The 27,866-nt window shown below is 36.9% G+C and overlaps 2 protein-coding genes across 12 annotated transcripts in view; one reads left to right on the plus strand and one right to left on the minus strand.

Moving 5' to 3' along the window:
• The first annotated feature begins 1,523 nt into the window (after nt 1-1,523).
• On the plus strand, nt 1,524-26,388 carry Esco2 (establishment of sister chromatid cohesion N-acetyltransferase 2). 4 transcript variants are annotated; one of them, XM_074055219.1, is made up of 12 exons: nt 1,526-1,619; nt 2,195-2,366; nt 2,649-2,713; nt 3,816-4,647; nt 6,005-6,095; nt 9,319-9,376; nt 10,961-11,087; nt 12,348-12,479; nt 16,023-16,112; nt 16,625-16,768; nt 20,588-20,763; nt 24,971-26,388. In XM_074055219.1, the coding sequence occupies exons 3-12, from the start codon at nt 2,661-2,663 to the stop codon at nt 25,101-25,103; spliced, it is 1,836 nt and encodes a 611-aa protein (XP_073911320.1). In that variant the 5' UTR covers nt 1,526-1,619; nt 2,195-2,366; nt 2,649-2,660; the 3' UTR covers nt 25,104-26,388. The 4 variants fall into 4 exon arrangements, with proteins under 4 accessions (XP_020028780.2, XP_073911320.1, XP_073911322.1 ...); XM_020173191.2 differs by lacking the exon at nt 2,195-2,366 and having other exon boundaries at nt 1,524-1,619; XM_074055221.1 differs by lacking the exon at nt 2,195-2,366 and having other exon boundaries at nt 1,582-1,619; nt 4,160-4,647.
• The window catches only part of Pbk (PDZ binding kinase), a 39,019-nt gene continuing 34,512 nt past the window's right edge, over nt 23,360-27,866 (minus strand). For all 8 annotated transcript variants that reach the window (XM_074055229.1, XM_074055225.1, XM_074055222.1 and 5 more), the window contains one exon: nt 23,360-23,798. The gene's annotated coding sequence lies outside the window, so the exon portion shown is untranslated. The remainder of the gene's footprint in view (nt 23,799-27,866) is intronic.

Here is a 27,866-nt window from a genome sequence, read left to right on the forward strand (position 1 = left end):
ATTTAATAGCTTTTTTTCCTTGAATATATATGTTGGGCATATTAATTAAGTGCTCTCTTTCACTATCCTCATGTGCCAAATGAAGATAATAGAGCAACTAAGGTTTAGAACATAGTGAACACTCCAATGAGTTATTACTGATACTCATCAGAGGCAGAATGTCTCTTAAAGTTTGGATTCAGATTGTTCTGCCTTTAAATCTAAGGTCTGCTATCTATTACCTATGAGATTGGACAAATCCCAAACCTCTGAACCTCAGAGGTCCTCTTGCTCCAAAGTGGAGGATGATCATTCATACAAAGCTCCCACAGCACTTAGTTTTGACTTAGTTACTTTTCTTACTTCTGGTAAGCAAAAATTGAGAGGCCATATTTTTGGTCTGAGCTCCTCCACTAGACCCCAACAGACAGGACCAAACCAAAATGGAGTCACTCGTGGTAAATGCCATAAAAAGAAACTGAAGCTTTAAGGAAGCAGATAGTTCTCAAAACAAATCAGTGTTTCCTAACACACAGGAAATTTCAATCTACTTGAATTTGCATGATAAAGAAGTCCCCTCTGCTTTAAATCTTAACCGGAAAAAGTAACTTGAGGCAACCTGATGTTAACCAGTTTCTTCCTATTCTGTTTCCTTCTTTCTACCTTACAAAATCCAATATTCCACTGTTGCCCAGTGGGACATTTCATTCTATCCTGTAGAATGGAGGCTGCCTCAATTCATGAATCCTGAATGAAAGCCAACAAGATCTGATAACTAAATTTGTTGGAATTTTGCCTTTTAGCACTTCATTCTATGAAGTTGAGTTCATCATTTGAGTGCATCACTTAACTAAATTTATTTAGAACTAGAGTCTACCAGAGCTGGTGACTCAAAGACAGTAACAATATCTAACAACCAACCAGTGCTGTAAGAACCTTCCTTTTGGGGGAAAGGCAAGAACCCGGTCGTGTCCTTTAAATAATCATTGTTTCCAGCTCTTCGGTTTTACTCTCTGTGAAATGGGAATTATAATGCATACCGTATGGTATGTGGTGAGGACTGTGGTGAAGACTAAATGACAGAAAACACGTAAAGCATGTAAGAATGCTTGGACAGTCTGTTCATGCCCTGATTTAATTCTAAAAAATTAAGTTAACAAAAAGTGAAATAGGAATCTAAAGTACAACTAATCAAAAAAGTACAACTAACAATCGAACTTCAGATGTGAAAAATAAGTGCCACGAAAATCTTGGAGAGATTACAAAAGTTTCTGACACCGAATTAACTCCAGAATGTGACCTAGACGTCTGCTGCTCAGAAAACTACAATTCCCAGAATGCACCTGAGCAAGGCGCGGGGGGGAATGGAGTGCTGCATTGCTGGAAGAGCTTGAGGGAGGCGTGGTTTCCCTGAGGAGAGAGCTTTTTTGCCTCCAAGGGCGGGAGAACTTTGGAGGCAGCTTTCTGGAAGGGCGGGGCAAAACTGGCAAGCGACCAATCAGCGAGCCAGCCTCTGGAAACACTGAGCAGCGACGAATCAGAACGCAGCAGCGTCCGCCAGCTCTGGCGCGCGTTAATTTGAATACGTTCGAGGAGCGCCGGGCTGGAGTGCTGAGAGGGCCGAGGAGTCTGAGGCGCAGGTAGCCGCTACGGGGACGGGGGCTGAGGTGGAAGCCGCGGGGACGCGAGACTGGGGAACGCGTGGGCTTTTGCTGCGGGCGCGCGGCGGGTTGGCGGTCTGGAGCCCGAAGCCCCTGACGGGTGTCCGCGCTGGCGGCGTAGGGTTTCCATGTTCTTGAGAGCGGCGTTTTCCTGGCTCGGCCGCGCCTCGACCTTAATCCCACAGACCCTGTCCTTCCTGCCCGCTTGGCTTTCTGGGGTCACGCGTGTGTGGCTTGGGGGAGCTCTGAGCGCCACAGTTACGGTGGACGCGCGGGCTGTGGGGTCCGGAGGAATCGGGGTGCGGGGAGAGGGCCCCGAGTTCGGGAAGTCCCTCCTCCCGGCCCGGCCGTCTCAGCTGGATCCTGCCGTTATTTCCCCGTGTCCCTGTGGCTCTGCGCCCTCTTCCCGCCCCTCCTCTCTCCCACCTCTCGCCATCTCCCTCATCTAACTCATGGTTTCAATCCTTACTAAAACAATGTGCTTCATGTGCATCACGGCCCCAAAAGCCTTTCAGACTGAGATTCGAACTCAGGGCTCCACACTTGCAAAGCAGGTGCTCTACCGCTGCAGCCACACCTCCAGCCATTTTGCTGTGGACCCGTCCGCCTGGGCTGGCCTCGAACCGTGATCCTCCCAACCTCAGCCTCCCAAGTAGCTGGGCGGACAGACAGGCGTGAGCCACCCGCACCTGGGAAGAGAATTGGAGTCTAAAATCACTGAACATGGTATATCTCTCCTGGTTCAGACACTCAGTTTCTCTTCCTAATGTTTTGTAGTTTTCAATGTGTAGGTTTTACTGACTCAGGACATTTTTAATTAATTAATTTTATTTGGGAGGTTACCCTTTGTGGGTTTTTTCCATGGTCCTCTTACGCGCTCCCAGGGTTACAAGTGCGAGCCATAGGTGCCCAGCCTCTTCAAACTTTTAAAGTATGATTTTGACACAGTGATTTTTTTTTAAACCCACTTGATAAATTTGGTTATTATTACTTACCTATTGCTTTTAGGAATTCAGTTAAATGGCAGCTTTAACTCCAAGGAAGAGGAAGCAGCATTTTTTGAACTATGACAGGTGAGTATCATCCAATACTTACACATGTGAATAATCTTACCTCCTGTTGTTCTCTCTCCTGTTTCCTAAAATTTCCATTTTTCTATTAGTCTGCTCCTTGTGGTTGTAGTAATAATCTATATTCTAGTTTGAAAATACAGTAAGCTTTTGTCATGAAGTATTTAGTCCTTTGGAGAGAATCAAAGAAAGAGCCGTTGTCTATGGCTAGGAAGTATGTTAAGTCTTTTATGTCCTCCTTTTTGTAGAGTAAGTGCTCATCAGTAAGCAGCACTACAAAGTCTGTACGCAGTGATTCCCCCTTACCTGCAGTTTTGCTTTCCATGGTTTTCTTCACCTGCAGTCAGCTATAGTCTGAACATATGAAGTGGAAACCTAGTGGCATGGTTCAAGTAGTAAAGCACTGTCTAGCAAACGCAAGGTCCTGAGTTGAAACCCAATACTGCCTTCCACCCCTCAAAAACCAGATAAAAATATTAAGTGGAAAATGCAAATACAGTACAGTAAAATATTTTGCGAGAGACTTAGCATTTATATAAATTTTATTGTATCTCATTGTTATAATTGTCCTATTATGTTGTTAATCCTCTAATTTATAAACTCAATCTTGTAAGTTTGAATGTATTGAAAAAAATTCTGTAGTATCAGTACAGTTTGGTACTATCTGTATTTTCAGGCATCTACAAAAGGTCTTGAAATGTATCCCTAGTGGAAAAAGGGGACCACTGTACTCTACTCTCTATGTCATAGCAGAGATAGAAATTCCTTCCCATAATAAAGGTCCCAGGAAATCAGTTTGTTGCAGAGACTTAATCATTGTAGGGATAGCTAGTTGAACACATGCAATATCAAAGCTGCTTTGTAAACACTTTTCATGAACATTATTGTCATCTTCCTATGGAAAGATTTTTTTAATGCTTTGTTTGATAAAGACAGAATTTGAGAATTCTACTGTTTTTAAACTAAAACATAACGTGTATATATGTTTGGTGGAGAGGAATGTATTATTTTTGAAATGACCTATAGGAAGAATTTATGTAATAGATCTGCATAAATTTTGAAGGAAAATAATGAACTTATCAATGGACTTTGTTGCTTTTCATAGCCTATCATCAGATATTCCATCAAAGAAATTAATTTTGAACTTTTCTGAAAGTCTGTTTCCATCACCTAATAAAAAGCATGCTTGTCAAAGCAGTGATAAAAAGGAAGAAAAGTTGTATTGCTCTCAACAAGGTCATTTCATTTCAAGTCCACTTAAAACAACTAAAAGAAATAGATTGCCACCTGCAAATCACAGTTCACCATTTAAATCTGCTGTGTCGGCTGTATCTTTTTACAATAAAGACAAGTGGTACCTCAATCCACTGGAGAGAAAGCTTATAAGAGAGAGTAGAGGCATTTATCTAAAGACTAGTAGTAAAGATAAATCTTTTCCTGGTATGACAGAAAAAATGCAGGGAAAACCAGTCTTTACCAAGAAGAGGAACAAAAAACCACAGAAGAGTCTGACTGCTAAGTATCAACCAAGTTATAAGCACATCAAGCCTGTATCGAGAGGTTCTAAAACTTCCAAGCAAAATCAAAAGGTATATAAGCCAGTTGTGGAGAAGGAGAATAATTCTTATCCAGCTGAAAATAATCCTGATACTCCTCGGGTTCTAAGCCAAAAAACAAAACCACAAGTTACACTGCAGGGTGGAGCAGCATTTTTTGTTAGCAGAAAAAAATTCTCTCAGAAATGCTCTCTGGAAGATAAGCCATCACTGGGAATCACACAAAACAATAAATCAGAAGCGAGTGAAGGTTCTGCCACAGAGGCTCTATGTGAAAGGAAGGCTTTTGTGGAAAATCAAGTGCCAAAGTGTCTGTCATTTGAGAAGAAATTGAATATTGAATTACCAAGTGCAAGAAGTGAAAATGAGAAATTAATAAAGGTAAAAAAAGCTAAATATATTATTTTTAAAATAGCTGGCTAACGGACTTCGGTCTATCTATACATATGTAAAAAACATAGTTGAGTTTGATTTCTTTCCAATTTGAAGGGCTGTTTTTAAAAAGTCAAGTAGTATAAGGAATTTAAAGGTGGGGTAGAAAGATGAGACTTTTCTCCCTTTTTTGGTTCTAGGCAGTATTCTAGAATGTAAGTATATTATTTTTTGTTGTTACTTATTTGAGGTCTCTGCAACACCATTTGTCTTATTTTTAATTTTTAATTTTTTTTGTGTGGTTCTGGGATTTGAACTCAGAGCCTACATCTCTAGCCACTCCACCGCCTTTTTTTTGTGATGGGTTTGATAGGGTCTCACAAACTGTGGCTTTGAAATGCATTCTTCCTTATCTCTGCCTCCAGTAGCTAGGATTACAGGTGTGAGCCACTGGTGCCTAACTTATTTTAAATTTTTTTTCTGAGTTTCACTTTAATTTAGTGCTATCTCGTAGTAGTCTGAGAAGCTGGACTTTTGCACATCTTAAATTTGTAAAACTGGGCTCTGCTACCTCATAAGATTTTGTTAAATACTCACTGCTAGGATTAATCTCTGCTATCTAAGGGTGAATCTGAAAGGATGGACGATCCCCTTTCTCCAACTCATTAGGAAGCCCTGGGAAATGGCAAACTGACAAATCTTCCCAGCATTTCTAAGATACTGTGGTTTTGAATAAGAGTTCTACTTTAATCAAGAGTGTTTTTCTTATTGGCAATGTGATTCAGTGCTAGAGTGCCTGCCTAGCATGTACATGGCCCTGGTTTTGATCCCAAGCACTGACAAAAAAAAAAGGCTTATCAGATTTGTCAGGATTTTTTTCTGCTTCTTGTTACATGTCAAAAAGTGGGAAACTGGAAGAAATCTGTGACTCTAAAACATTTTTCTTTCTTTGATCGTTCATTTTTTGAAGTCTACAACAAAAATTACCTCTTTCCAATTGGGTGACTTCTAGAGAATATTTGTTTTGCCATTTTAGCGATTTTTTTTTTGTTCAGTTCTTAAGAAAAGGAATGTCTATAATCATTCTGCCATCTTTATCTGAAAGTATAATACATTTTTGAAAAAAAATCACAAATTATAATGTATGTACTGTGACTTTTAAAAGGTGTTATATATTTATTGAATGCAGAGGAAATTTTCCTAAAAATAGACTAAGAATTGAGGATTTAAAAATCACATTATGAAATGTAATTTGGAATGAACTAGACTGTTTTAGAAACTGATCTATTGAAATTCATTGACTAAATAGAAAACAACTAAGAATTAAGATTTCCTCTACTTTGTCTTACCCGTTTATTCTTTTCAGGGTTCATCAGGTGCAATAGTTTCTTCAAAGGAATATAAACTTGATAAAAATAACCATTTTCCTTCAGAGAATTCTGTGGAGAACAAGACAAGTAAGTAAGAGAAAACTTCTCACATGAGTTTAGCTACTTGTAATAACACTTATGTGTGCCAATATTAAATTCAATATGCAGTAATTTTTTCTGGGTCTTTTTGTTTTTACTAGTGTACCTATTGTTGGTATCTCCATGTTTATCTCTGTGGCACTATTTTCTGTGGTAAAGCAGTATAGTATGTGGAAAGCAGGAGACAAAATTTTAGGTTAAAATTTGAGACAAAAAGTACCAATGCTTAATCTATGGTTATGGCCAAATTACCTACACTGTCTAGAGTTGAGAATTCTTATTATAAAATCATACTCTTTTACCAAAAAATAATAGAAAGGAGTAAAATTATCAAAGTCCAATTATGAGCAGAATTTGCTTTGCCATTGAAATGACTGAAATCCAGCTTCAGAAACCTAAAGTAAAGGGTTAATCTTAATTTTTGAGTTCCTCTTAGTTCTGAAATCCTATTATTAATTCACAGTGTTATTGTGGGGTTTTTTGTTTTTGTCATTTTGGTGATACTGAGGTTTGAACTCTGGGCCTCATGCTTGCTAGGCAGGCACTCTGCCAGTCCTTTTTATATGTGTGTGTGTTGGGTATTTTTTAGATAGGATCTAAAAAATCCTAAAGGACTTTAGGATTAAAGTCCTAAGTCCTAAAGGACTGCTTAGAACTGCAGTCCTTCTGATCTCTGCCTCTTGAGTAGCTGGGATTACAGGCATGAGCCACTGGTACCCGGCCACAGTGTCGTTTAATTCAGTAGTCTTTTCTAAAACTATGAGTATATAAAGAAGTTAATTAGCATTTTATCAACCAAATTCTTGGTAATTTCACCTGATTGCTTATATCTATAAATTTGAAAGTAAATTAAAATTTTAGATGTAGACATGCTGAGTATAGTGAGAAGCTATAGGAAGGAAACAAAAATAAAAGCATAATCTGGAATAATAATCCTTAGAAGATCTAATGATATATAAAATAACCACTCAGAATGGTAATTATAAAGTGTAATGTTCATAAGTAATGTTTATTGAGTGCTGAAAGCATATCGGGCAGTACTAAGTTATTTAGTAGACTAAGTATTTAGTAGATGGCATGTTTCCAGTGAGTTGTGAATAAAACATATAGTAGAAGATTAATGGCTTCCATTTAAAATAGTTGTACATTTAAAAAAAAATTTATTGTAGTACATTAAGTCAATTTAAAGAAAAATATTTAAATAACAGATGGTCCAAGGATATGGCAAAGTCATTGAGGTCTTATACAAATGACTGAAGTTTATTATTTTATAACTACAATGAGTCATTTAATTCTCCCACAACTCTAGGAAAATAGGTTCTGTTGTACTCATTTTATAGACGAGGAAAAGTTAACATTTGCTTTTTACCAAATAGTACTGTCTCGATATTTTGTTTTTGAATTAACTGCTATTTTAACCTCACCCCCACTTTAAGAAAAAAAATAAGACCTTTACTTTACAATACTTTTAGATTTATAGAAAAGTTATAAAAGTAGTGCCGAGAATTGCTGTATGTCCCTCAGTGTATTTCCTTCACTATTAATATCTTATATTACCACAGTACCTTTATCAAAACTTAAGAAACTAGAATTAATATGATACTACTAAGTAACCTCTAGACTTCATTTGGGGTTTCCATTAATGTCCTCTTTCTATTATTCTAGAATTCAGTCCAGGGTACCATATTGCATTTAGGTGTCATGTCTCTTTAGTCTCCTCTGGTGTGACTTAGTCTTTTCTTGCTTCTGTGTTTTCATGACTCTGTAGTCATGAAAGTATGTAGTATGTCCCTGAATCTGAGTTTGTCTAATGTTTTTCTCACATTTAGATTGTAATTATCGAGTTTTGGGAAGAATACCACAGAAGTAAAGTGCCCTTCTGATCGTACCATATCAGGAGGGTACATGATAGCTGCATGATATCACTAGTGATACTAGTCTTCATCACTAGTTAAGGGCATGTTTGACAGGTCTCTCCACTGTGAAGTTACTGTTTTTCTTTGTCCATACTCTATTCTTTAGAAGCTTGTCACTAAGTCTAGTTAATCCTTTCACATGGCAGTGGTGATTAAGCTCTGTCTCCTTGGAGGAGGAAAATATCTACATTTGTTATTTGAAATTTCACTATAAGAAAGTTTTATCTCCTCTCCATTTATGTGTTCACTCATTTACATAACGAAATGAACTCATGGATAGATATCAATATGGATTCATGAATGTTTCTTTTACATTTTGGGTTTAAATCCACTACATTATTTTATTGCTCAAATTGTCCAACTTTTGGCCATTAGGATCTCTTTTTCAGGTTTGTTCTCTTTGGCATGTCTCATCTTTTTTTATGTGTATGTGTGGTACTGGGGCTTGGACTCAGGTCCTATACCTTGAGCCATTCCATCTACCCTTTTTGTGTTAAATATTTTCGACATAGGGTCTCGTGAACTATTTGCCCAGCTGGCTTCGAACCACAGTCCTCCTGATCTCACCTCCTGAGTAGCTAGGATTACAGGCATGAGCCACTGGTGCCCATTATGTCTCATCTTTTTGTTTTTGAGCACTTCCTTATTTCCTGACTCTACAAGATGTTTTAAGTTCATCTTAGATTTTTCCAGTTCCAGCAGTAGAATCAACAATTTCTCCACAGAACCCTGGTTACTTTTACTAGAGAATGATATTTAGAAACCAAGACTCTGGGTGTGTATGTTGCTACTGGAGTATTGTTGCTTCTAGATCCTCTCAGCCAACAGGGCTAGAAAAGATATACATTACATGTACACATATCTATAATTGCTTCTGTGGGTCTCCATCCACACATATTATCATGAATTCATACTGATATCTCAATCCAGTACCAGGTTTATTCTCCCCTTTTATATTTTGCATTTTGATTAATGATTCATTTGAGTTAATTTTTATGTAAGGTAAGTATAATTGTTTGCATATGGCTATACAGTTGTTTTAGCACGTTTGTTGAAGTCTGTCCTTTTCCCTTTTCCTTTGCTTCTTTGCTAAAAGTCAGTTGAGTTTATTTATGTGGGTCTTTTTCTGGGCTCTGTTTTGTTTCTTCTTTTCCCAGTACTTATCTTGATTATGGTTAAGTCTTAATGTCAAGTAATATGAATATTTTGGTCTTATTAACCTTCAGAGTTAACCATTTAAAACCTTGGTTATTTTGTAATACAAGTTATTGATGTTTTTTCCACCCCCCTACCAGTTTCTTCTGAGTCCATTGTCTATCCGATCTTTAGTGTGTCTACAATCAATACAAAAAGGTAGGACTTGGTTTTGCTTCAATGTTCAAGTTTCACTAATTATATAGATGCTTCCTTCCTCCTTCCCTCCTTTCCTTCCTTCCTCCCTCCCTCCCTCTTTTAAAGTGCATGTCATATAGCAAGTGTATTTAATGAAACCTTGGTTTTAGTTGTGTGAGTGTGTATGCACACTTGTAGTAGTCAGGAAGTTAAATATTATTTCTTTCTTGGGTTTTTTTTTTTTTTTTTTCAGTACTGGGGTTTGATTTCAGTGCTTTTACATTTGTTAGGCAGGAGCTCTACTGCTTGAGCCATGCCCCCTAGACCTTTTTGTTCTACTTATTTTAGAGATAGGCCAGCCTGGACTGTAATCCTCCTATTTTATACTTCCTGCCATTGCTGGAATGACAGGTGCACACCACCTCACCCAGCTTCCCCCTCGCCCCCCTCAACTCCCCTCCTATTAAGATGGGGTCTCACAATCTTTTTTGCTCTGGTTGATCTAGAAGCACAATCCTGTAGCTCTCAGCCTCCCAAGTAGCTAGGATTATAGGCATGAGCAACCAGCCCCCAGCTTAATATATTTTTTACTATCAGTTTGAAAGCCACTTTTTCGACAAATGATAACAAAACAGCTTGGTTTGGCTTAAAGTATTGGATAGTTTTTTCCACTTTCTTGTCAGGTATTTTTCCATTGTTTGAACTTCTTATTTTAAGGTACTTGCTTTTTTGGTTTTGTTTTGTTTTACTTCTATTGTCTAGGAATTTCTACTTCTTTTGGTCCCTGCAATATGAGGGTCCTTTCATTAAAAGGCAAAAAGGTTGCAATTTCATTGCTTATAGAGCAAGCCAGGCCCAGTTAAAAAGGCAAGTGCTATTCAACTCTTAACTAGTAGATTCTTTAAAGGAAAAGAGGTCTAATGACCTCTTAGTGTCTCTCGTAATATTTGCAATATACAGTTTTTAAGTGAATTCTCTACGTTTTAAAATATTGGTGACTAATCCAAAGTTTAAACATGTGGGACAACCAAAATGTATCCACTGGTCAGATTTTGTCTAAGGGCTCTAGTTTGCAACCTCATAAGCCAAATCCCAAAATTCTTTCCTAATATTTAAAGATGGTTTCAACTACATCTACCCAATCAAAATATTTCTTTTCTTAAAAATTTCAGAGTACTGGGAGTCTGCTTTAGTACAAGGAAAACTGAACTTATTTGCCTCACTGCCCAAGTAAAATGTTGTTGGATCCTACATGGTGGTGGCTCTGGTTGTCTGTGGGTCTGTGAAATTTAGTATTAAGAGTCTGCTTATTTCCTATGTTACCCTGGTAATTTCTTTATACTTAACATGGGTAAATACTGTCATAGGATTTGATAAAGAAAAGAAAAACCAAGTCCTAGGGTAGTCAACTTCCAAAAGTGATTCTAGTATGTGCAGCTGAATCCATAGAGGAAAATTTCTTGGACTTGAAATCAGAAGACTATAGGATTTGAGTCTGAACACTGGATTCCCTAGTTATGTTTTCTTGAGTTAATTACTGATCCTCTCTGGGTGGGCCTCAGGTTTCTCATTGTTGTGTAATATTTATCAACTTTCTATTTCAAGATGTCTAGCTGACGAACAGTCTTCTATGGGTTCCATCACATGTCCTAACTTCCTGAAACAGACAAATATTCAGAAAAATATGAATAATAGAGATACAAATAAAGAAACAAAAGAGCAGCTCATCATTGTAAGTAAATTCAAAACAAAGTGCCTCTCCCCTCCCTTTTTTTTGGAAGCACTGGGGTTTGAACTCAGGGCATTACACCTGTTAGGCAAGTTGCTATACCAATTGAGCCACTCTACCAGCCCTGTTTTTGTATTGGGTTTTTTCAAAGAGAGGGTATCACAAACCATCTGCCCAGGCTGGCTTCGAGCCATGATCCTTCTGAGTAAGATTACAGGTATGACACTGGCACCTGGCCTATACAAAGTGCCTCTTATATGTGGCTTTCACATGTAGAATATGAATCAAACGTTTGTCTAAGCATTTCCACTTGGTATTGGTATTCTGAGTTTTGAAATGCCAGTTTTGCTTGGTGGTAGCATTTAAAGCTAATCAGTAAACTTTTGATAATATTTTAACAGACTTTGGATAGTATTTCTAATGAATGAGTTGTCTCCAGGTAAGAGAAGTTACTGTTAATCAACTAAAGATTTAATGGGAATAGCGATATAAGACTTGGCAAACTACAGCCCAAGTGTCAAATCTAACTTCATGCTATGTGAGCTAAAAGTCACTGTTACATTTTTAAAGTTTTGAAGAAAAAAAGAGTTTTTGGCAAACTATATCAGGCCTGAAAAGCCTTAAAATATTTAATTCTGGCTTTTCACAGAAAAATTTTGCCAGTTTCTTTATTAGACAGTGTACAACCAGGTACTTTAGTGGCTCATGAGAGAGAGAGAGAGAGAGAGAGAGAGAGAGAGATGGGAGTTGTAGGACATGACATTAGATATTCTTGACTTTTCTGTGCTCATAATTTATCTGTGCTTTTCCTGAATTTCTATTACATACACTTATTTCTCATCAGTTCTTGAGAAAAGAGTTCAAACATTCTTTGAGAATAAAACCCAACCACTTGAGTTAAAAATAGTGTATAATTAATATAGAGGTCCTAAAATTTTTGCCTTTCCTCTTTAAGGCTTTTTTAGGCTTTTCATTTAAGAGGAAGCTGTGTTGTTCATCTTAACTATTGATTTTACGATTTAACTGTATTCCTTAGAGCAATAAGTTCAAAAGAATTATGGAGTTATTTTACACAGTCCTTTTGAAGAGAAAATTTCATTATTTTCATCAGTTTATTGCATTCATTCCATGTTGTTTTGGGAATGGAAGAGGATATAGTAACCAAACTTTCACAGTGCAAGTGTAGGAGAAAGATAAGGAGAAATTTGAATGAATGGCTATATGAACTTAATAGTTACATTGGGCTTTTCTCTCCCATTGTAGGACGCAGGTCAAAAGCATTTTGGCACTACTGTATGTAAGTCTTGTGGCATGATCTATACTGCTTCCAATCCTGAAGATGAAATGCAGCATGTCCAGCATCATCAGAGATTTCTGGAGGGAATCAAATATGTGGTGAGTCAACAATAGTGTTTCAGTTTGTTCTAAAAGAACAAACTGCCTTTAAACAGACATGTCTTTCCATTAAGTATTGAAAGATATTATATCCATAAATATTTCATTGCCTACAGTGCTTTTGTTTTGTTTTTCTTATTCTTAAAAGTGGAGGCTGACATTATTAAAAAGTTAGTTTTTTGCAGTGCTGAGCGTAGACCCTAGGGTCTTGCATATACTAGGCAAATGCTCTACCACTGAACTATACTCCAGCCTTACAGTTGGAGGGGGGGTAGGGGGTGTTGGGTCTGGGGTTCAAACTCAGGACTTCCTGTTTGAGCCACACTTCAAATGTATTTTTCTCTGGTTATTTTGGAAGTGGAGTCTCACAAACAGTTTGCTCTGGTTGACATTGAACCATGATCTTCCTGATCTCAGCCTCCCAAGTAGCTAGGATTATAGGTGTGAGATACTGACACCCAGCTCAAAGTTAGCTTTTTGTGGGGAGGCAGTACTGGGGTTTGAACTCAGGTTCTTACATTTGCTAGGCAAGCATTCTACCACTTGAACCATGCTCCCAGCCCCAAAGTTGGCTTATAATAATACTGTCTCAGACTTACAGTCCTGATGTAAGAGTATTGTCCTAGATTGAAAATATACCCTGTATCCTGATCCCTGGCTGTCTGAGCAGAGCTTAACAGTCAAGATGCAAAACTCAGACTGAAGGAGAACCCCTCTCACTGCCATAGTTTCTTTATCTAGTAGCCTTAGAGTGTATGTGTGGAGGGGTGGGGAACAGCCTTTCCCAGGGTTTTTCTGTCCTTAGAGGAAAGCTCCCACCTCTTTATCATTGGCCATATCTTATCTTTATGATTGTAGCTGCTACTCACATGTATCCCTTTTCTCCTATTTTTATTGCCGTAGCTCATGCCTTTCCAGTATTTTCAGCCTGTTTATTAAAACAGCTTCCTTACTGGGACCCATCATGCTATGAGAATAACTTTTTTGGGTTTTTTTTTTTTTTTTTTTTTGCAGTATTGGGATTTGAACTCAGGGCCTCACACTTGCTAGGCTGGTGCTCTATGACTTGAACTACTCCTCCAGTCCGAGAATAACTTCTTAAAACATGGATCTTTGTATTTATTTATTTGTTTAGAGACGGATCTTATTTTGTATTTATTTATTTATTTGGAGATGGTCTTGCTATGTAGCCAGCTTTTGGCTGGCCTTGAAGTCATTGTGTAACCCAGGCTGGCCTTGAGCTCCTGAGCTTCCTGCCTCAGCCCCCTGAGTACTGGGATTAGAAACCTTTACCAACACACAGGGCTCTCTACCCCAATATTAGTAAGTTTTTCTTGTATGTTTTTAAAATATTTTTACAGCTATACATTTTATATTTAGATCTTTAACCCATTGGGAATTTTTTTAAGGCATAGTATTAGAGATGGATCTTAACTTTGCATTTTTCCTAAGATTCAGAAGTCCTAACATTACTGTGTAAGCAGTTCATGTTCCCCACTGATTAGCAATGACACCTTTATTCCCAGATATGTCAGTGGACACTATTCTACACCATTAATCTCTTTCTGTGTCAGTTCCACGCTGTTTTAAAAGTAACTTCACGTTGGGCATTGTGGCCTATAACCTCAGCTACTTAGGGAGCAGAGATCAGGAGAATTGAGATTTGAGGTCAGCTTGGGCAAAATATCAGCGAGACCCCCATTTCAGCCATAAAGCTGAGCATGGTGTCACACATACTATAATAACAGCTATGTTGGAGGCATAGTTAGGAGGATTGTAGTCTGAGACTGGCCCAGGCAAAACCATGAGACCTTATCTGAAAAATAACCTGAAGCCAAAATGACTGAAAATGTGACTCAAGTGGTAGAGCACTTACCTAGTAAGCACAGGCCCTGAGTACAAATCCCAGTACCACCAGAAAGTAGAAAAATAAATGTACAGTAGATCCTTGGTATCTGCAGGTGTATGGCTCAAAGGAGACCACTGTGGCAGAAGAAACATGAAGCATGGAATTCAGTACTTATTGCAGATATTGATCCATTTTTCCATAATGCTGCCCCACTTCTGCTAAAGGCATGCTACATTTTCACTTAAATTAAGCATGTTAACTTTTACTTGGCTTTTTGGGCACCATTTGCTTCTTGGGAGGCAGATAGTTCAGGGCAGGAAAACACTTAGTAGATCACGCAATAATTTAGACACAACTAATGATAACAAAAGACAGATCTGTGCATCAGCTGAGCTGCATAATACACATGTGGGAACTCAAAATTTTTGTTTTTGAAATACCTATTTACTTTTTATTTATGACTGCACTTAGTCAAAGCTATGTAATAAATCCATAAATAAGGTGGGCTTACTGTAGCTTCATACTCTGGAAATCTAGTCAAGTAAATTGCTTTTCATCCTCTTATTTAACAACTTGACTTTTATCCACACATTTACTCTTCCAGATAAAGTATAAAATGAACCTATCATCAAGTCCCCCCCCAATAAATAACCTGTTGGAATTTTGCTGAAAAATGTAGTCAAACTAATGCCAAATCTGTTTTTCATAATATGTCCTCCTGTTTAGGAACTTAGTATAACTCTGTTGATTCATGTGTTTTACATTCTTAAGGAAAGCTTTATCACTTATTTTTAATATTCCAGACTCAATCAATTACACTAGATTCCTCTATTTTCTGTATTGCTTATTTAGTTACCTCAACCTGGAATAACCACTTTCTACATTATGCTCATGGAAATTTTACCAAGGTTGAAAAAACTCTTGTCAGATGCCATGTCACTTCAACTTCATTCAATTCAACACTGGGTGCACATGCCAAAGCATTGAGATGCAAGCCTACGACAGTGGGCTTGTAGTCTAGTCAAGTGTAGGGACAGAAATGTAAGTGCTTATGTATTACAGATGTCACATATGCACAGAAAGGATTTGTTGAGGGTAAACGTGTAAGCAGAAAAATAACTTAGCATGCAATCTTTCCAGGACTGTACCCCTATAATATACTATACACTTAGAAAGATAGGTGGCAGGACCAGATGGGTGGAAATACAAGGATGAGAATTTCCTGATTTAAAAGGTAGCATGAGCTCAAGGCTGCCCACTTCTACAGAGCTAATTAAGGTTTGCTGGGTCAAGTCTATGATGAGTTGAAAGGAGAAAGTATTTGAGCTTTGGTGTCCTTGTAGATTTCTCTTGGGCCAGTAGATTCTTTTAAGCCCTCACTTGGGATTCAGTTTAGCCTACTGCCTACCTCAAATAATTGAGCACTTCTTATTCTATGTTCCTATGAAGAGCTTGGTTCTTATTTGACTTTGTTTATAACATTATATAACATGTCACCCATTGTCAGCCCATTGAAGGGACCTTGTCTTAAGAATCTTGTCTTTCTATGTTACTTTTAATTGGATTTCATCCTATCTTTTTTGTATCATTTATTGTTTGGCCTTTTGTCCTCTCCAGACAAATTGTTTAATGATCTTTTTTTGTCTTTTTTCTCCTTACAAATTAAACTTTTTAATTTTTTTCCTGTTTGACAGAGCTGGAAAAAAGAACGGGTAGTAGCAGAGTTTTGGGATGGGAAGATTGTGTTGGTGCTGCCACGTGACCCAAGTTATGCTCTCAGAAAGGTGTGACGCATTATCTTTTTAATACTCTGCTCTAACCCCTTGGAAACCAACCTGTGTTGAAGTATAAACTGCTTTGCTGATAGATAAGCCACTTTGGTGCATGCTTAAGGATGAGTTGTAATAGTTCATACACAACCAAATCTAGAACTGTAAGATAATTGAAGGAGTGTCATCTTCTACTTGTGAAAGATAAAGTAAGCTTTTTGGCTCTTGAGAAATTAATACCCAGTGTGTTGTTGGGTTCTTTCTTTCTTTCTTTTTTTTTTGTGTGAAAGTGATAGTAAGGTTTACTAGGAAAGGAATTCACTTTCAGTAGACAGAAAGCCAGTCATTCCTAGAGCGAGAATGAGAATGATCCATGTGTTTCTTGAGCTCGATATTTGGCCAACACAATGACTAAAGCTGATTTCTAAAGTAAAAGATGTACGCATCAATAGTGAAATAATATTGGGGTGTGTAAACATTTTGTGCTCTTTAAAGCAAATTTACTTTTTGGCTTTTAATACCATTAGGTAGAAGATGTTCAGGAACTTGTTGATCATGAATTGGGCTTCCAGAAAGTTGTTCCCAAATGTCCTAACAAAACCAAAACGTTTCTCTTCATATCTGATGAAAAGAGAGTAGTTGGGTGTTTAATTGCAGAGCCCATCAAACAGGTATGGTACATGTTTTTTAAATTATTAACAGAATTTGTGAGAAAAGTTCTTAATAAGCAGTTAAGACTTCTACCATTAATGACTTTTTTCAATTAAAATATCCTTGACCATGTGGATAATTGAAACTGTTTATGTCATGTTTGGAATTTTGGCAAATACTGGTATTTTGTTCATGCAGTCATTTCTATACTCAGACCATCAAATGCAGTAATTTTAGACCCAAGTTACTAAACGTGGTTTAGTGAAGATACAATATACTTGACAAAATAATTATTACTTGTCTTTTAATTAGAATGTACTTTAGATACTAATTAGCAATGTTCTAGAAAACAGTTTCTCTTTGTGTTTTGAGATGTTAGAACAGCAGCTGGCTTATGTTATGGCAGTAAAAGTGATCACTTTGGCCTTTTTTTTCTTTTCTACTACCAGCTTTATTAGGGTGTAATTTGACAAGTGAAATGTAGACTTTTTTACAATGTACATCTTAATGTTTTGATATGTGTACATTGTGAAATTACTAAATCAAGCCAATTAACATGTTTATCAACTCACTTTTTTTGTGATGAGAACATTTAAGATCTCCCTTAGCAGTTTTCTAGCATACCTTAACCATAGTGGACATACTGTGCCACAAGTCTCTAAAACTTATTCATTCTGTCTACATGAAACTTTTTATATCTGGGCCAACATTTCCTCATTACCCCCATCCCCATTCTCTAACTCCTGGCAATCACCTTTCTACTTTCTGCTTCTATGAGTTCACTTTTTTAGATTCTACAAAGGTAGATCATGTAATATTTGTCATTTTGTGCCTAGCTGATTTTGCTCAGCATAATGTCTGACAGGTACATACACTAGTCACAAATGACAGGTTTTTATCTTATTTTATGATTGATTAGTATTTCTTTGTGTGTGTACCACATTTTCTTTATTCATTCACTGATATACATATAGGTTGATTCCTATGTATAATGCTACAGTGAACCTGCAGCTAGTTCACCTCTTTAAATTTATTCCTAAGTATTTTATACATGGGATTTGTGTTATACATGGGATTGTTATACATGGGATTGTTTTATTGATTTTTAGGAAATGGTTCCTTGTATAGAAATGCTACTGATTTTAGCATGTTGATTTTGCATCCAGCAACTTTACTGAATTCTTTTTTTTCTAACAGTGTTTTAGAGGAATCTTTAGTGTTTTCTGTATATAAGATCATATTATATCTTTGATTTGGATGTCTTTATTTCTTTTTCCTATGGCTAGGACTTCTAGTAACATGTTGAATAAAAGAGTGGGCATCCTTGTCTTATTCCTGATCTAAGACAAGCTTTCAAGTTCACTACTGAGTATGACACTAGCTGTAGGCTTATGAAATAATGGCTTTTATTGTATTAAAGTACATTCTTTCTATATTGAATTTGCTGAGAATTTTTATCATGGCACAGTGTTGAATTTTGTCAAATGCTTTTGCTGCATCTGTTGATAAAGTTGCATCCTTCATTCTAATGTGGTATATCACATTCATTGGTTTACATATGTTAAACCATTCTTGCATGCCAGAGATAAATCCCACTTGACCGTGGTGTAAGAGCTTTTAATGTGCTATTGAATTTGATTTGTTAATATGTTGATATGTTGAGTTTTTGCATCTGTATTCATTAGGGATATTTACATATGTTTCTTTTGTTTGTTTTGTTTTCTCTCCCCCCAGCAGTACTAAGATTGGCCTTGCACTTGCTAGGCAAGTTCTCTACAACTTGAGCCATGCCCCCACCCCAGCCCTGAAATTTTCTTTTCTTGTAATGTGTCCTTATCTGGCCTCTGTAAAACTGACCTTGTAAAGTGAGTGTGGAAATCATCAGCGTATTATGTGTCTTTTAAAAAATTCATTCAGCCACTCTCTTTTGATTGACTCTTTACTTATATATAAGATAATTTTTTTTTTTGCGGGGGAGGGTTGGGTTTTTTTTGTTTTGTTTTTTTTTTTTTTTGGTGGGACTGGGGTTTGAACTCAGGGTTTTGTGCTTGCAAAGCAGGCTCTCTACTGCTTGAGCCACACCTCTAGTCCATTTTACTCTGGTTATTTTGGAGATGGAGTCTTGAGAAATAATTTCCCTGGGCTGGCTTAGAATCTTGATCTCCTGATCTCAGCCTTCCAAGTAGCTAGGATTACAGACCTGTCCCACTGTGCCTGCCAGTAATTATTGATAAGTTAGAATGTTTTGTTGTTTTCTGTTTTGTGGATTGTGCGTTCTTTTGTTCCTCTCCTGCTATCTTCCTTTGTGATTTGATGGTAGGCCTTTGTAGTATGTTTTGGTTTCTTTATCTTTTGTGCACTTACTATAGGTTTTTGCTTTGTGGTTAGCATGAGCCTTACAAAAACATAGTTACTCTAGTCTACTTTAAGTTGATAAGAATTTAACTCAGATGATATAAAAGGTGTGTACTTTTTCTCACCTTACACTTTTTATGTTTTCAAGGTTGCCTTTTATATTTTCTTATATTATCTATCTATAGAAGGCATTTTCCTCCTTTGATCTTAGACTGTTTATGTAGTGTTAACAGGCAAATGTAGCCAGCTAACTCATGCACCTTCTCTTCTATCCATTCTCATTTCCAAAGCAAAGTTTTATTGATGGTAGTTAAAATTTAGTTAGATGCACACATTCCAGGTACGTAAAATAAAAAAATAATGACGATACTAAATGCTGGCAAGGATTCAGGGTAACTAGATCTCTCATGTTAGTGAGAATGTAAAATGTCATTGCTATCTGGAAAAAGCTTGGCAGTTTCCATAAATTCTGAACATATATTTATTTACCTTATGTTCCACCAGTTGTATTCCCAGCTTTCATTCCAGAGAAATGAAAACATGTCCATTCAACACCATACATAAACGTTTATGGCAGCCCAAACCTAGAAACAGTCAAAGTGATCAATGGTTTGTTTATATATATATAATTTATTGTATCTGTTTAATTTTTTTTTACTGTTACATCCATTCAAATGAATAAAAGGAACAAACTTCAAACCCCAGTAGCTCAAAAAAAAAAAAATTGTACAGATGGAAACATTTAGTAGTTAACAGGTATTGGTGTGGCTAACAGTGGGAAAAAGTAGATGTGACTGTAAAGAGGTAGCAAGAAGGAGGACCTTTGAGCTGATACAGTAGTTCTGTATCTTGAGTATAGTGGTGGCTAAATAAATTTAGTGCACATGAAATGTCATGGAACGATTTGCACACATTGTTCTACTGTTAACTCCTTGGTTTGGGTATTGTAGAATGTTAATGGAAGATGTAACCCTTGAGAGGAACTGGGTAAACACTACATGGTTCATCCCTATACTGCTTTTTATTTTCTTGTGAATTTATAATTATTTCAAAATAAAGTTTTTAAAATTTAAATAGTCAAATTTCATAGTTAATGTGTTAAAGTCTTTCATGTTATCAGTCGTTTAGGTTATTGTATACACATTTTAGGACTGGGAGTTTATCTACATTGTAATATGAGAGTTTGATTTTATAAACTTTTTAATCAAAAAGAGGATATTTTCAGAATGATGCAGAATGAACTAGATTTTCATAATGATATGAAATGGACTAGCATAGGGTAGTATCTTATGCCACTAGAATTTTGTTAAGCATTGTGTAACTAAATGAACCAAGAATTCAAGACATAACAAAGAATTTTATTACTTTTCATGGACTTTTGATTAGATACTTTTGATTAAGGAAGTTTTTTAAAAGAATTGTTAACGCAAAAAAACGAAAGGAGACATGAACCCATCTGTAGATGCTTCTGTATGTCATTGTAGGCCTTCCGTGTCCTGTCTGAACCAAGTGGCTCAGAATCCTCGGGCTCTAAAGAATGTTCTAGAGCTTGGCAATGTTCAAATGTACCCGAACCTGCAATCTGTGGCATAAGTAGAATCTGGGTTTTCAGATTAAAAAGAAGAAAGCGCATTGCAAGACGACTGGTAGATACTGTCAGGTAAGCAAATGTGAAATACATCCAGACCTTAAACCCGGATTTTTAGCCTCCCAGAACCTCTCTTGGCTTATGAGCCAAAGGGAAGGATGAGGTAGAACACTTGTACCTAAATTTTGACAGAGTCAGGCCAAGGTTATCATTGGCACTGGAAGAAAATACTAGATGTGCAACATTATAGCCAGTGCTTTTCAAACTACCTGTGATAATAACTTGTCACAAACACCTTGTTTAAAAAAATTAAAGTGGATTGTTAGAAATGGAAAAAACAAAACAAAAATATAGAAAAAACAGGGTGGAGGTGTAGTTCAGTTGTAAAGCACTTAGCTTATATGAGGGCCTGGGTTCAATCCCCAGTATCACAAAAAAAAAATATATATATATATAAGACCAAATTTTGGTTTGGTTGGTTGGTATAGGTTTGCAGGGTCCTTTTTTGTTTTTTTTGAAGCAGGGTTTTGCTGTCCACACTGCCTTCAAACTCACGATCCTCTTTCCTCAGGCTCCTGAGTGCTGGGATTACAGGTGTGCTTCACCACACCTAAGATGAAACTTTTATTAGATTCAACCAATATAAAATCTCATTGCCATAAATGTAATTAATGTAAGCAAAATGTAGGTTTTTAAAAGTACATAAATTTGTACTTTTATATACTGCATGTTGCCAGGTCATTAATGCGTGCCATAATTCATAAATAGAAACAAAAGCAAACTAGCAGCCCAGGTGTGGTGACTCACAACTGTAATTCCAGCTATTTAAGCAGGTGGCCGTTCCAGGCCAGCCTGGGCAAAAAGTTTGTGAGGTCCCATTTCAACCAACAAGCCAAGGATGATAGTTCGTGTCTGTTATCCCAGCTATGTGGGAGGTATAGGTAGGAGGGTCACCATCTGAGGCTGGCCCCAGGCGGAGCATGTGAGGCCCTGTGTGAAAAATAACTAAAGCAAAAAGAGGTGTAGCTGTGGCTCAAGTGGTACAGCGCCTGCCTAGCAAACACAAGGTCTTAAATCTAAAACCCCAGTTCCATCCTCCACCCCTCCAAAAAGAAAAGGCACTCATAAAATGGGAGAAAATATTTGTATATGTTTTGTCCAATAAGAGTTTTCAGCTTATGTAAAAGTTATTTTTTTGTTTGTTTGGGTTTTTTTTTTTTTGGTAGTGCTGTGGCTTCAACTCAGTACTTCAGGTACTCTATCACTTGAGCCACTCCACCAGCCCTTTTTTATGTTGATTATTTTCAAGATAGGGTCTCACAAACTATTTGCCCAGGCTGGCTTTGAACTGCAAGCCTCCTGAGTAGCTAAGGTTACAGGTGTGAGCCACTGGTGCCTGTCCTTTGCTTGTTTTTAAATTGGGTTGTGTAGGCCTAGGTGTTGGCTCAAGTGGTAGAGCACCTGCCTAACAAGCATAAGGCCCTGAGTTTACATCCCAGTACCACCAAAAAATAAAACTTAACATAAACTGGATTGTCTTATTACTGTGTTATAAAAATTCTATAACAGGGCCGGGGACATGGCTCAACTGGTAGAACATCTGCCTAGCCACTATGAGGCCCTGAGTTCAAACTCCAGTACCAAAAAATAAGTAAATAAATAAAAACAGTCAGAGGATTTCATCAGTAGACAGTTATTTAAAGAAGAAATGCAAATGGTTGATATGCATATGCATCACATCTTTAGCTATTAAGAGAATCACAAGCCAAAACCACGGGAGATACAACTTCACACCCACTAGTATATCTACAGTTTTAAAAACAAAAATCTGAAGCATGGTGAGGATATACAGGAGATTGTTGTCAGGAATGTAACATGATGCAGCTGCTATGATGTAGTTTGAACGGTTAGCCCATGACTGACCCAGCACTTCTGCACCTAGGTATGTACCCAAGAGAAACTCCACACAGAAACTTGCACTTGAAGGTTCATAGCAACATCGCTCACATTAGCCAAAGAAGAATAAACAATGCAATCAGTATGAAAGAATAAGTAATGTGGTATATCTATGCCATAACACTGGAATATTAGCCATGAAAGGAAAGTGGTACTGTACACATGCTTTGACATGGATGAACCTTGAAGAATTAGATATATCTTAACAAAGCAATTACCAGTTCTTCATTTTGAGTCTTGTGGTATATGAATTATATCTCAACATAAAAATTACCAATTCTCTGCTTTATATTTCTGTGTGCACACTTCGAACCAACCCTGTATATTGACTTTCAGAGTTTGTAGTGTGACATGCCAGTTTTATCTTATTCCTTTTTTCCCTCTGGTTTTTTTTTTTTTTTTGTGGTACTGGGGCTTGAACTCAGGGCCTTGCCCTTGCTAGGCAGTACTAAGGCAGTACCATTTAAGCCACTCTGCCAGCCAAGTTTTATTATTGAATTACCTAATCTGGAATAGAAAGATGAGTTTAGAAACACAGTCTCTTCTACACATATCTGATGAATAGATATCAGATTATAAACCAGTGATCAAGCCTTTTGAGTTCTTTGCCAGTCTTACAGAATGCATGCCAACACCACTACAGGGATCTGCTCTTGGGCATAAAATCTTAGTAAAGCACAGATACTTACAAAGGGAATTCAGTGAGAAAAAATTGGTGTCTGTAGTAATTTTTATTTGATAGTTATGAAATACCTCTTTTCTGTACAGGTTGAGCAAATCTAATCCAAAAATCCAAAATTCTGAATGTTCCCAAATCCAAAACCTTTTATAGTTTCAGATTTCTGATTTTCAGATTAGGGATACTCAGCCTATAAAAGTCTGTAAATATTCCCAAATCCAAAATCTGGAATATTCTGTTCCCAAGCATGTCAGAAAAGGTAAATCTGATATGAGGAATACCAGAATCTAACTTGGTTCCACCAGGTAGTAGTCAGTGTTTCTCAAATTTGAAAGTCTATGAATGAGCTAGAGGTATTGCTAAAATGCAGGTGTGATTCAGTTGGGGAGGGGGGAACTGAGATTCTGCATTCTTAGTAAGCTCTCAGGCAATGCTGAATTTCTGGTCTGCAGATCACATGTGGAGTAGTTATCTGTAGGAAAAGATGAATAAAAATTTAGTCGCCCTCAAAGGAGAGAGAAAAATGTTCATTGAAAAAAATACCTTTTCTCACCTATCTGAGTTAGATATAAGTAATAACTGAAGATATATCCTGCGTAAGAGGAGCCTTCGACTCAATTCCGTCTGTACAGGAGATGTGTCTGGGTCCTCGCAGCAGTGGAGTACTGTTCCTGGGGTTTTACATAAGATGCTACTGAGGCTCAGTAAAGCCACAGGATGAGTTAATAAAAGGGCAAGTCAGCACACACACCTTCACCCAGATTCACCAAGTCAACATTCCCACATTTGCTTTAGCATTTTTTGCATAAGTATGCTTTCTAATTGTAGTTTGCAGTGCTGGGATCCGACCCAGCCTTGCATGTGCTTAAATTAAGCATGTGCTCTACCACTAGCTACAGCAACAACTAAGACTTTCTTAAATTCCGTAGTTAGGCCCCTTGTCCCTTTATGCTTTAGTCTATATTTCTTTTTCTTTTTGTCTTTTTTGAGACAGGGTCTTGCTGTGTAGCCCAGGCTGGCCTCAAGGTTGGGATGCTTCTGCCTCAATGTTCAAAGTGCTGGGATTACAGATGTGCACCGCCATGCCCATTTATGCTCCTTAATCTGGTAGTTTCTCAGCTCTTGTCTTTTATGACATTGAAGAATTTGGAGCATATTGCCAGTTAATTTATAGACAATCCCTTAATATTGTTGAACTCTTTTAATTTTCACTTTAATTTCTTTTAATCCTAGTTGTAGTCAAGATGCAGATTAGTTTTTGTCTTTTAAAGCTCAAAGTGTGAGTTTGGTTGCGAAAACAAAGTTATTGGTTAAAACTGGTGATTATGGCCAGCCTGGGCTATATATGAGACTCCAAACAACAACAACAAAAAATTGTTGGTTATTCTTTTAATTATTGTATTAGTTCTCATTACCAGGCATAGCATATAGTCAGCTCTCTGGTTAGCATGGTTCCCTTTGCCTCTGTAGAATTTTTTCTGCACCTCAGTTTTCTCATCTGAAATGATACCATTAGACTTCCATCTCTAATATCTGAGACATTCCTTACTAAAAATGGTATTGACTTAAGAGTATTTTTTACTTAAATTGTCTTAGGTTTAAAGTTGTATCCATTGTTAACATAATCTTTTCCACTTTTTTTAGGAATTGCTTCATGTTTGGCTGTTTTCTCAGCACTAATGAAATAGCATTTTCTGATCCAACACCAGATGGCAAGTTATTTGCAACCAAGTACTGCAATACCCCTAATTTCCTTGTATACAATTACAATGGCTAAAGCCAATTTCATCTATAAAACGGATACTGTGTGGATAAGTTCAGATTGCTCCTTATACAGTATAAACTAACATCAAAATAAAAAATACTGAGATGCATATATGGACCATAGTTTTCTGCCTTATGAGTTAGAAAGACAGGAATAAATTTGTTGAAATTTATTTGGGATTCACAGAAGGGAAAAATCTTTAGATAACAGTGACTAGCACTCCCTCTCAGTCCTTTGTTATGAAACTTTATGGTGTCAACTGAAAAATGACTTGCCTATGTCAGAACATTGACAGAGAAAGATGGTTTCTATAGAAATGGGACCACTCATCCTTTATGAAGGCAGCACCCTTTAGACTGGGATTATCTCATGCCCCATCAGAAGCAGGGAGACATAGGCAAAACTTTTGATGTCCAATTTTAAATCTAGTTCCTGAATTCTTTATACAGAGTTCTTTATAGCTACTCAGTTAAGTATATTTACAAAGTGTTTTGAACTTTCAATTTGTAATAAGATGGTAAGAAATAAGATATCCAATATCCATTTTTGTAGAACAGAATTCTATAGCTTAATGTTTCAGTTTTTTAAAAAAATTAATCAAATGTACACCTGTGAAATTTAATTAAAATTATAGCTGCACTATTGTCATTTCATTAATTTTTATTGTATGAAAATGCTGCTTGTGCTACTTATCTTTAGAGAACCCACCATTGGTAATTGAGGATATTAACAAAATGAATGCCTCATTCACTTCATTTCATTTGTTAAATTTTTGACTTGTTTAAAATAACACCTCACTTGTTCTGAGACATGTGGAAACAGAACCAAGGTTAGAAAATAAATGTAAGCTGGTGGACCAGAGCACATGATGATCTTTTATAAATACCCTGCACTGAAATATGCACACATTTTTCCAGTGTAATTTTTGGATGCTTTTATGTAAAGCAAAAAATTCTTCACATTGTTTTGATTCTTAAACTCACTTTACTGCTATCTGAAATAAGATTTCAAGGAAGTGGTTTCCAGAGTGTATTACTCTATGTAGACTCTGTTCATTTACGGTCTTTCTTATTTGCCTATAAGTTAGCATGGCTCCAAAATTTAAAAGCCTGGATTCCAAAAAGGATGTGGAAGTGTTAAACTGTGTGTAACCATGCAAACATCTGAATGCTATTTTCTGCACTGCTGGTTTTCTTTTTTAATTCTTTTAAATATTTTATTAAGTTTTATTAATGTTATTTTGTTTGGTCAATGATTTTGGATGAGTCAATTAAAATTTTAACATTCTATTCTCTTATGCAGTTGAATGCTATGGTTTATTTCAAAATTATTTTTTATCATATAGCACATACCTGCAAGTGCAAGACCCTGAGTTCAAACTCCAGTTACCTCCCCACCACCATCCAAAAAAATGTTCTTTTAAAAAAAAGTAACATTCAGATAATAGAGAAATAGAGCTTGCTAAAAGAAGTAGTTTTCCCATAATCCCACTTCAGGTTCATACAGTATTTTACAACTTGATTCATACCTTGTATCATAAACATGTTGTATTTCAAGTGCCTATTTCTACTTTTTAGATGCATACCATAATTTGCTACTGATGCTGTTTGTAGTGTAGTTGGTTTTTTTGTTTTGGTTTGGTTTCTTTTTAATCAAAGGATAACACAAGACCAAGTGCATCAAGAAAGCCTCTTAGCAATGATACCCAGCAGCAAATGAGTACATCTAGCACCCAGATCTCAGTTTTTAGTGCCTTCCTCCAAGGCCGGGCACTGGTGGCTCACACCTGCAATCCTTGCTACTTATGGATTCTCCAAAACTACTCAAGAGATCAGAAGGATCACGGTTCAAAGCCAGCCCAGGCAAAATAGTTCACAAGACCCTATCTCAAAAAACCCATCACAAAAAAGGGCTGGTGGAGTGGCTCAAGGTGTAGGCCCTGAGTTCAAGCCCCAGTACTGCAAAAAAAACAAAGAAATACACTTCTGTTGTTTATATGCCCCCAGCTTATGGAAATTTGCCACAGCAGCCTAAAAAAGGAAATTAACTTTGTTTTAGCCTAAATTCTTAGCTGAGTTTTTTTTCACTTTTCCAAACTTCAGCATTGTTTTATTGGGTACAAATGAAAACAAAGTATTTCAGTTAGCTTATATTGAAAAGTAGTCAAGTTAGTGCAACATTTGGTTTTTAGAATTCCTAGATTTATAGTGTTAGGAAAATTAACATTTGATGATCCTATTTGTAGATCATCAGGCAAGGAAACCAGTACAGCGTCTGTATCAAAAGCTCTGGAGTGAAGTAACAGGTGGGTTTTCTATCCATCATTTGTATCACTTGGAGCATCATCCATGGGAATCTTGAGCACCATTTATTTAATGTTCAAAAGAAGAAAACTATCACAAATTAAAAAGATAGATAGGGGCTGGAGGCATGGCTCAGTGGTACAGCATGTGCCTAACAAGCATGAAGCTCTGAGTTCAAGCCTTAGTACCACTGAAAAAATTTAAGAGGTCATAGTAATTCTTTTCTTTATGGAGTGGTATGGCTTCCTAGCACATAGTATGTGCCTAGTCAATGTTCCTATCGTTCTCTCCCCATCCTCTTTCCTTACATATACACACACCATATGTGCAAATTCACTCGAATGATAACCATTGAGTGGGAACTTTTGCTTCAGAGAAGGCTTCTCAATTCATTGTACTGTAATATAAATGTTTCCATTAAATATTTGAATACTGAAATTCCTGGAATAACATTTGCTGTTTTGAAGAGACT

Source organism: Castor canadensis, chromosome 14 (assembly GCF_047511655.1).
Source record: "Castor canadensis chromosome 14, mCasCan1.hap1v2, whole genome shotgun sequence".
Lineage (NCBI taxonomy): Eukaryota > Metazoa > Chordata > Mammalia > Rodentia > Castoridae > Castor > Castor canadensis.

Bases quoted from the DNA above. Each gene is read 5' to 3' on its own strand.
- Esco2 (XM_020173191.2), top strand. From the start codon at position 2,661: ATGGCAGCTTTAACTCCAAGGAAGAGGAAGCAGCATTTTTTGAACTAT. The intron at 4,648-6,004 runs GTAAAAAAAGCT...TATTCTTTTCAG, and splicing joins AAAATGAGAAATTAATAAAG to GGTTCATCAGGTGCAATAGT. The intron at 9,377-10,960 runs GTAGGACTTGGT...TTCTATTTCAAG, and splicing joins TCTACAATCAATACAAAAAG to ATGTCTAGCTGACGAACAGT.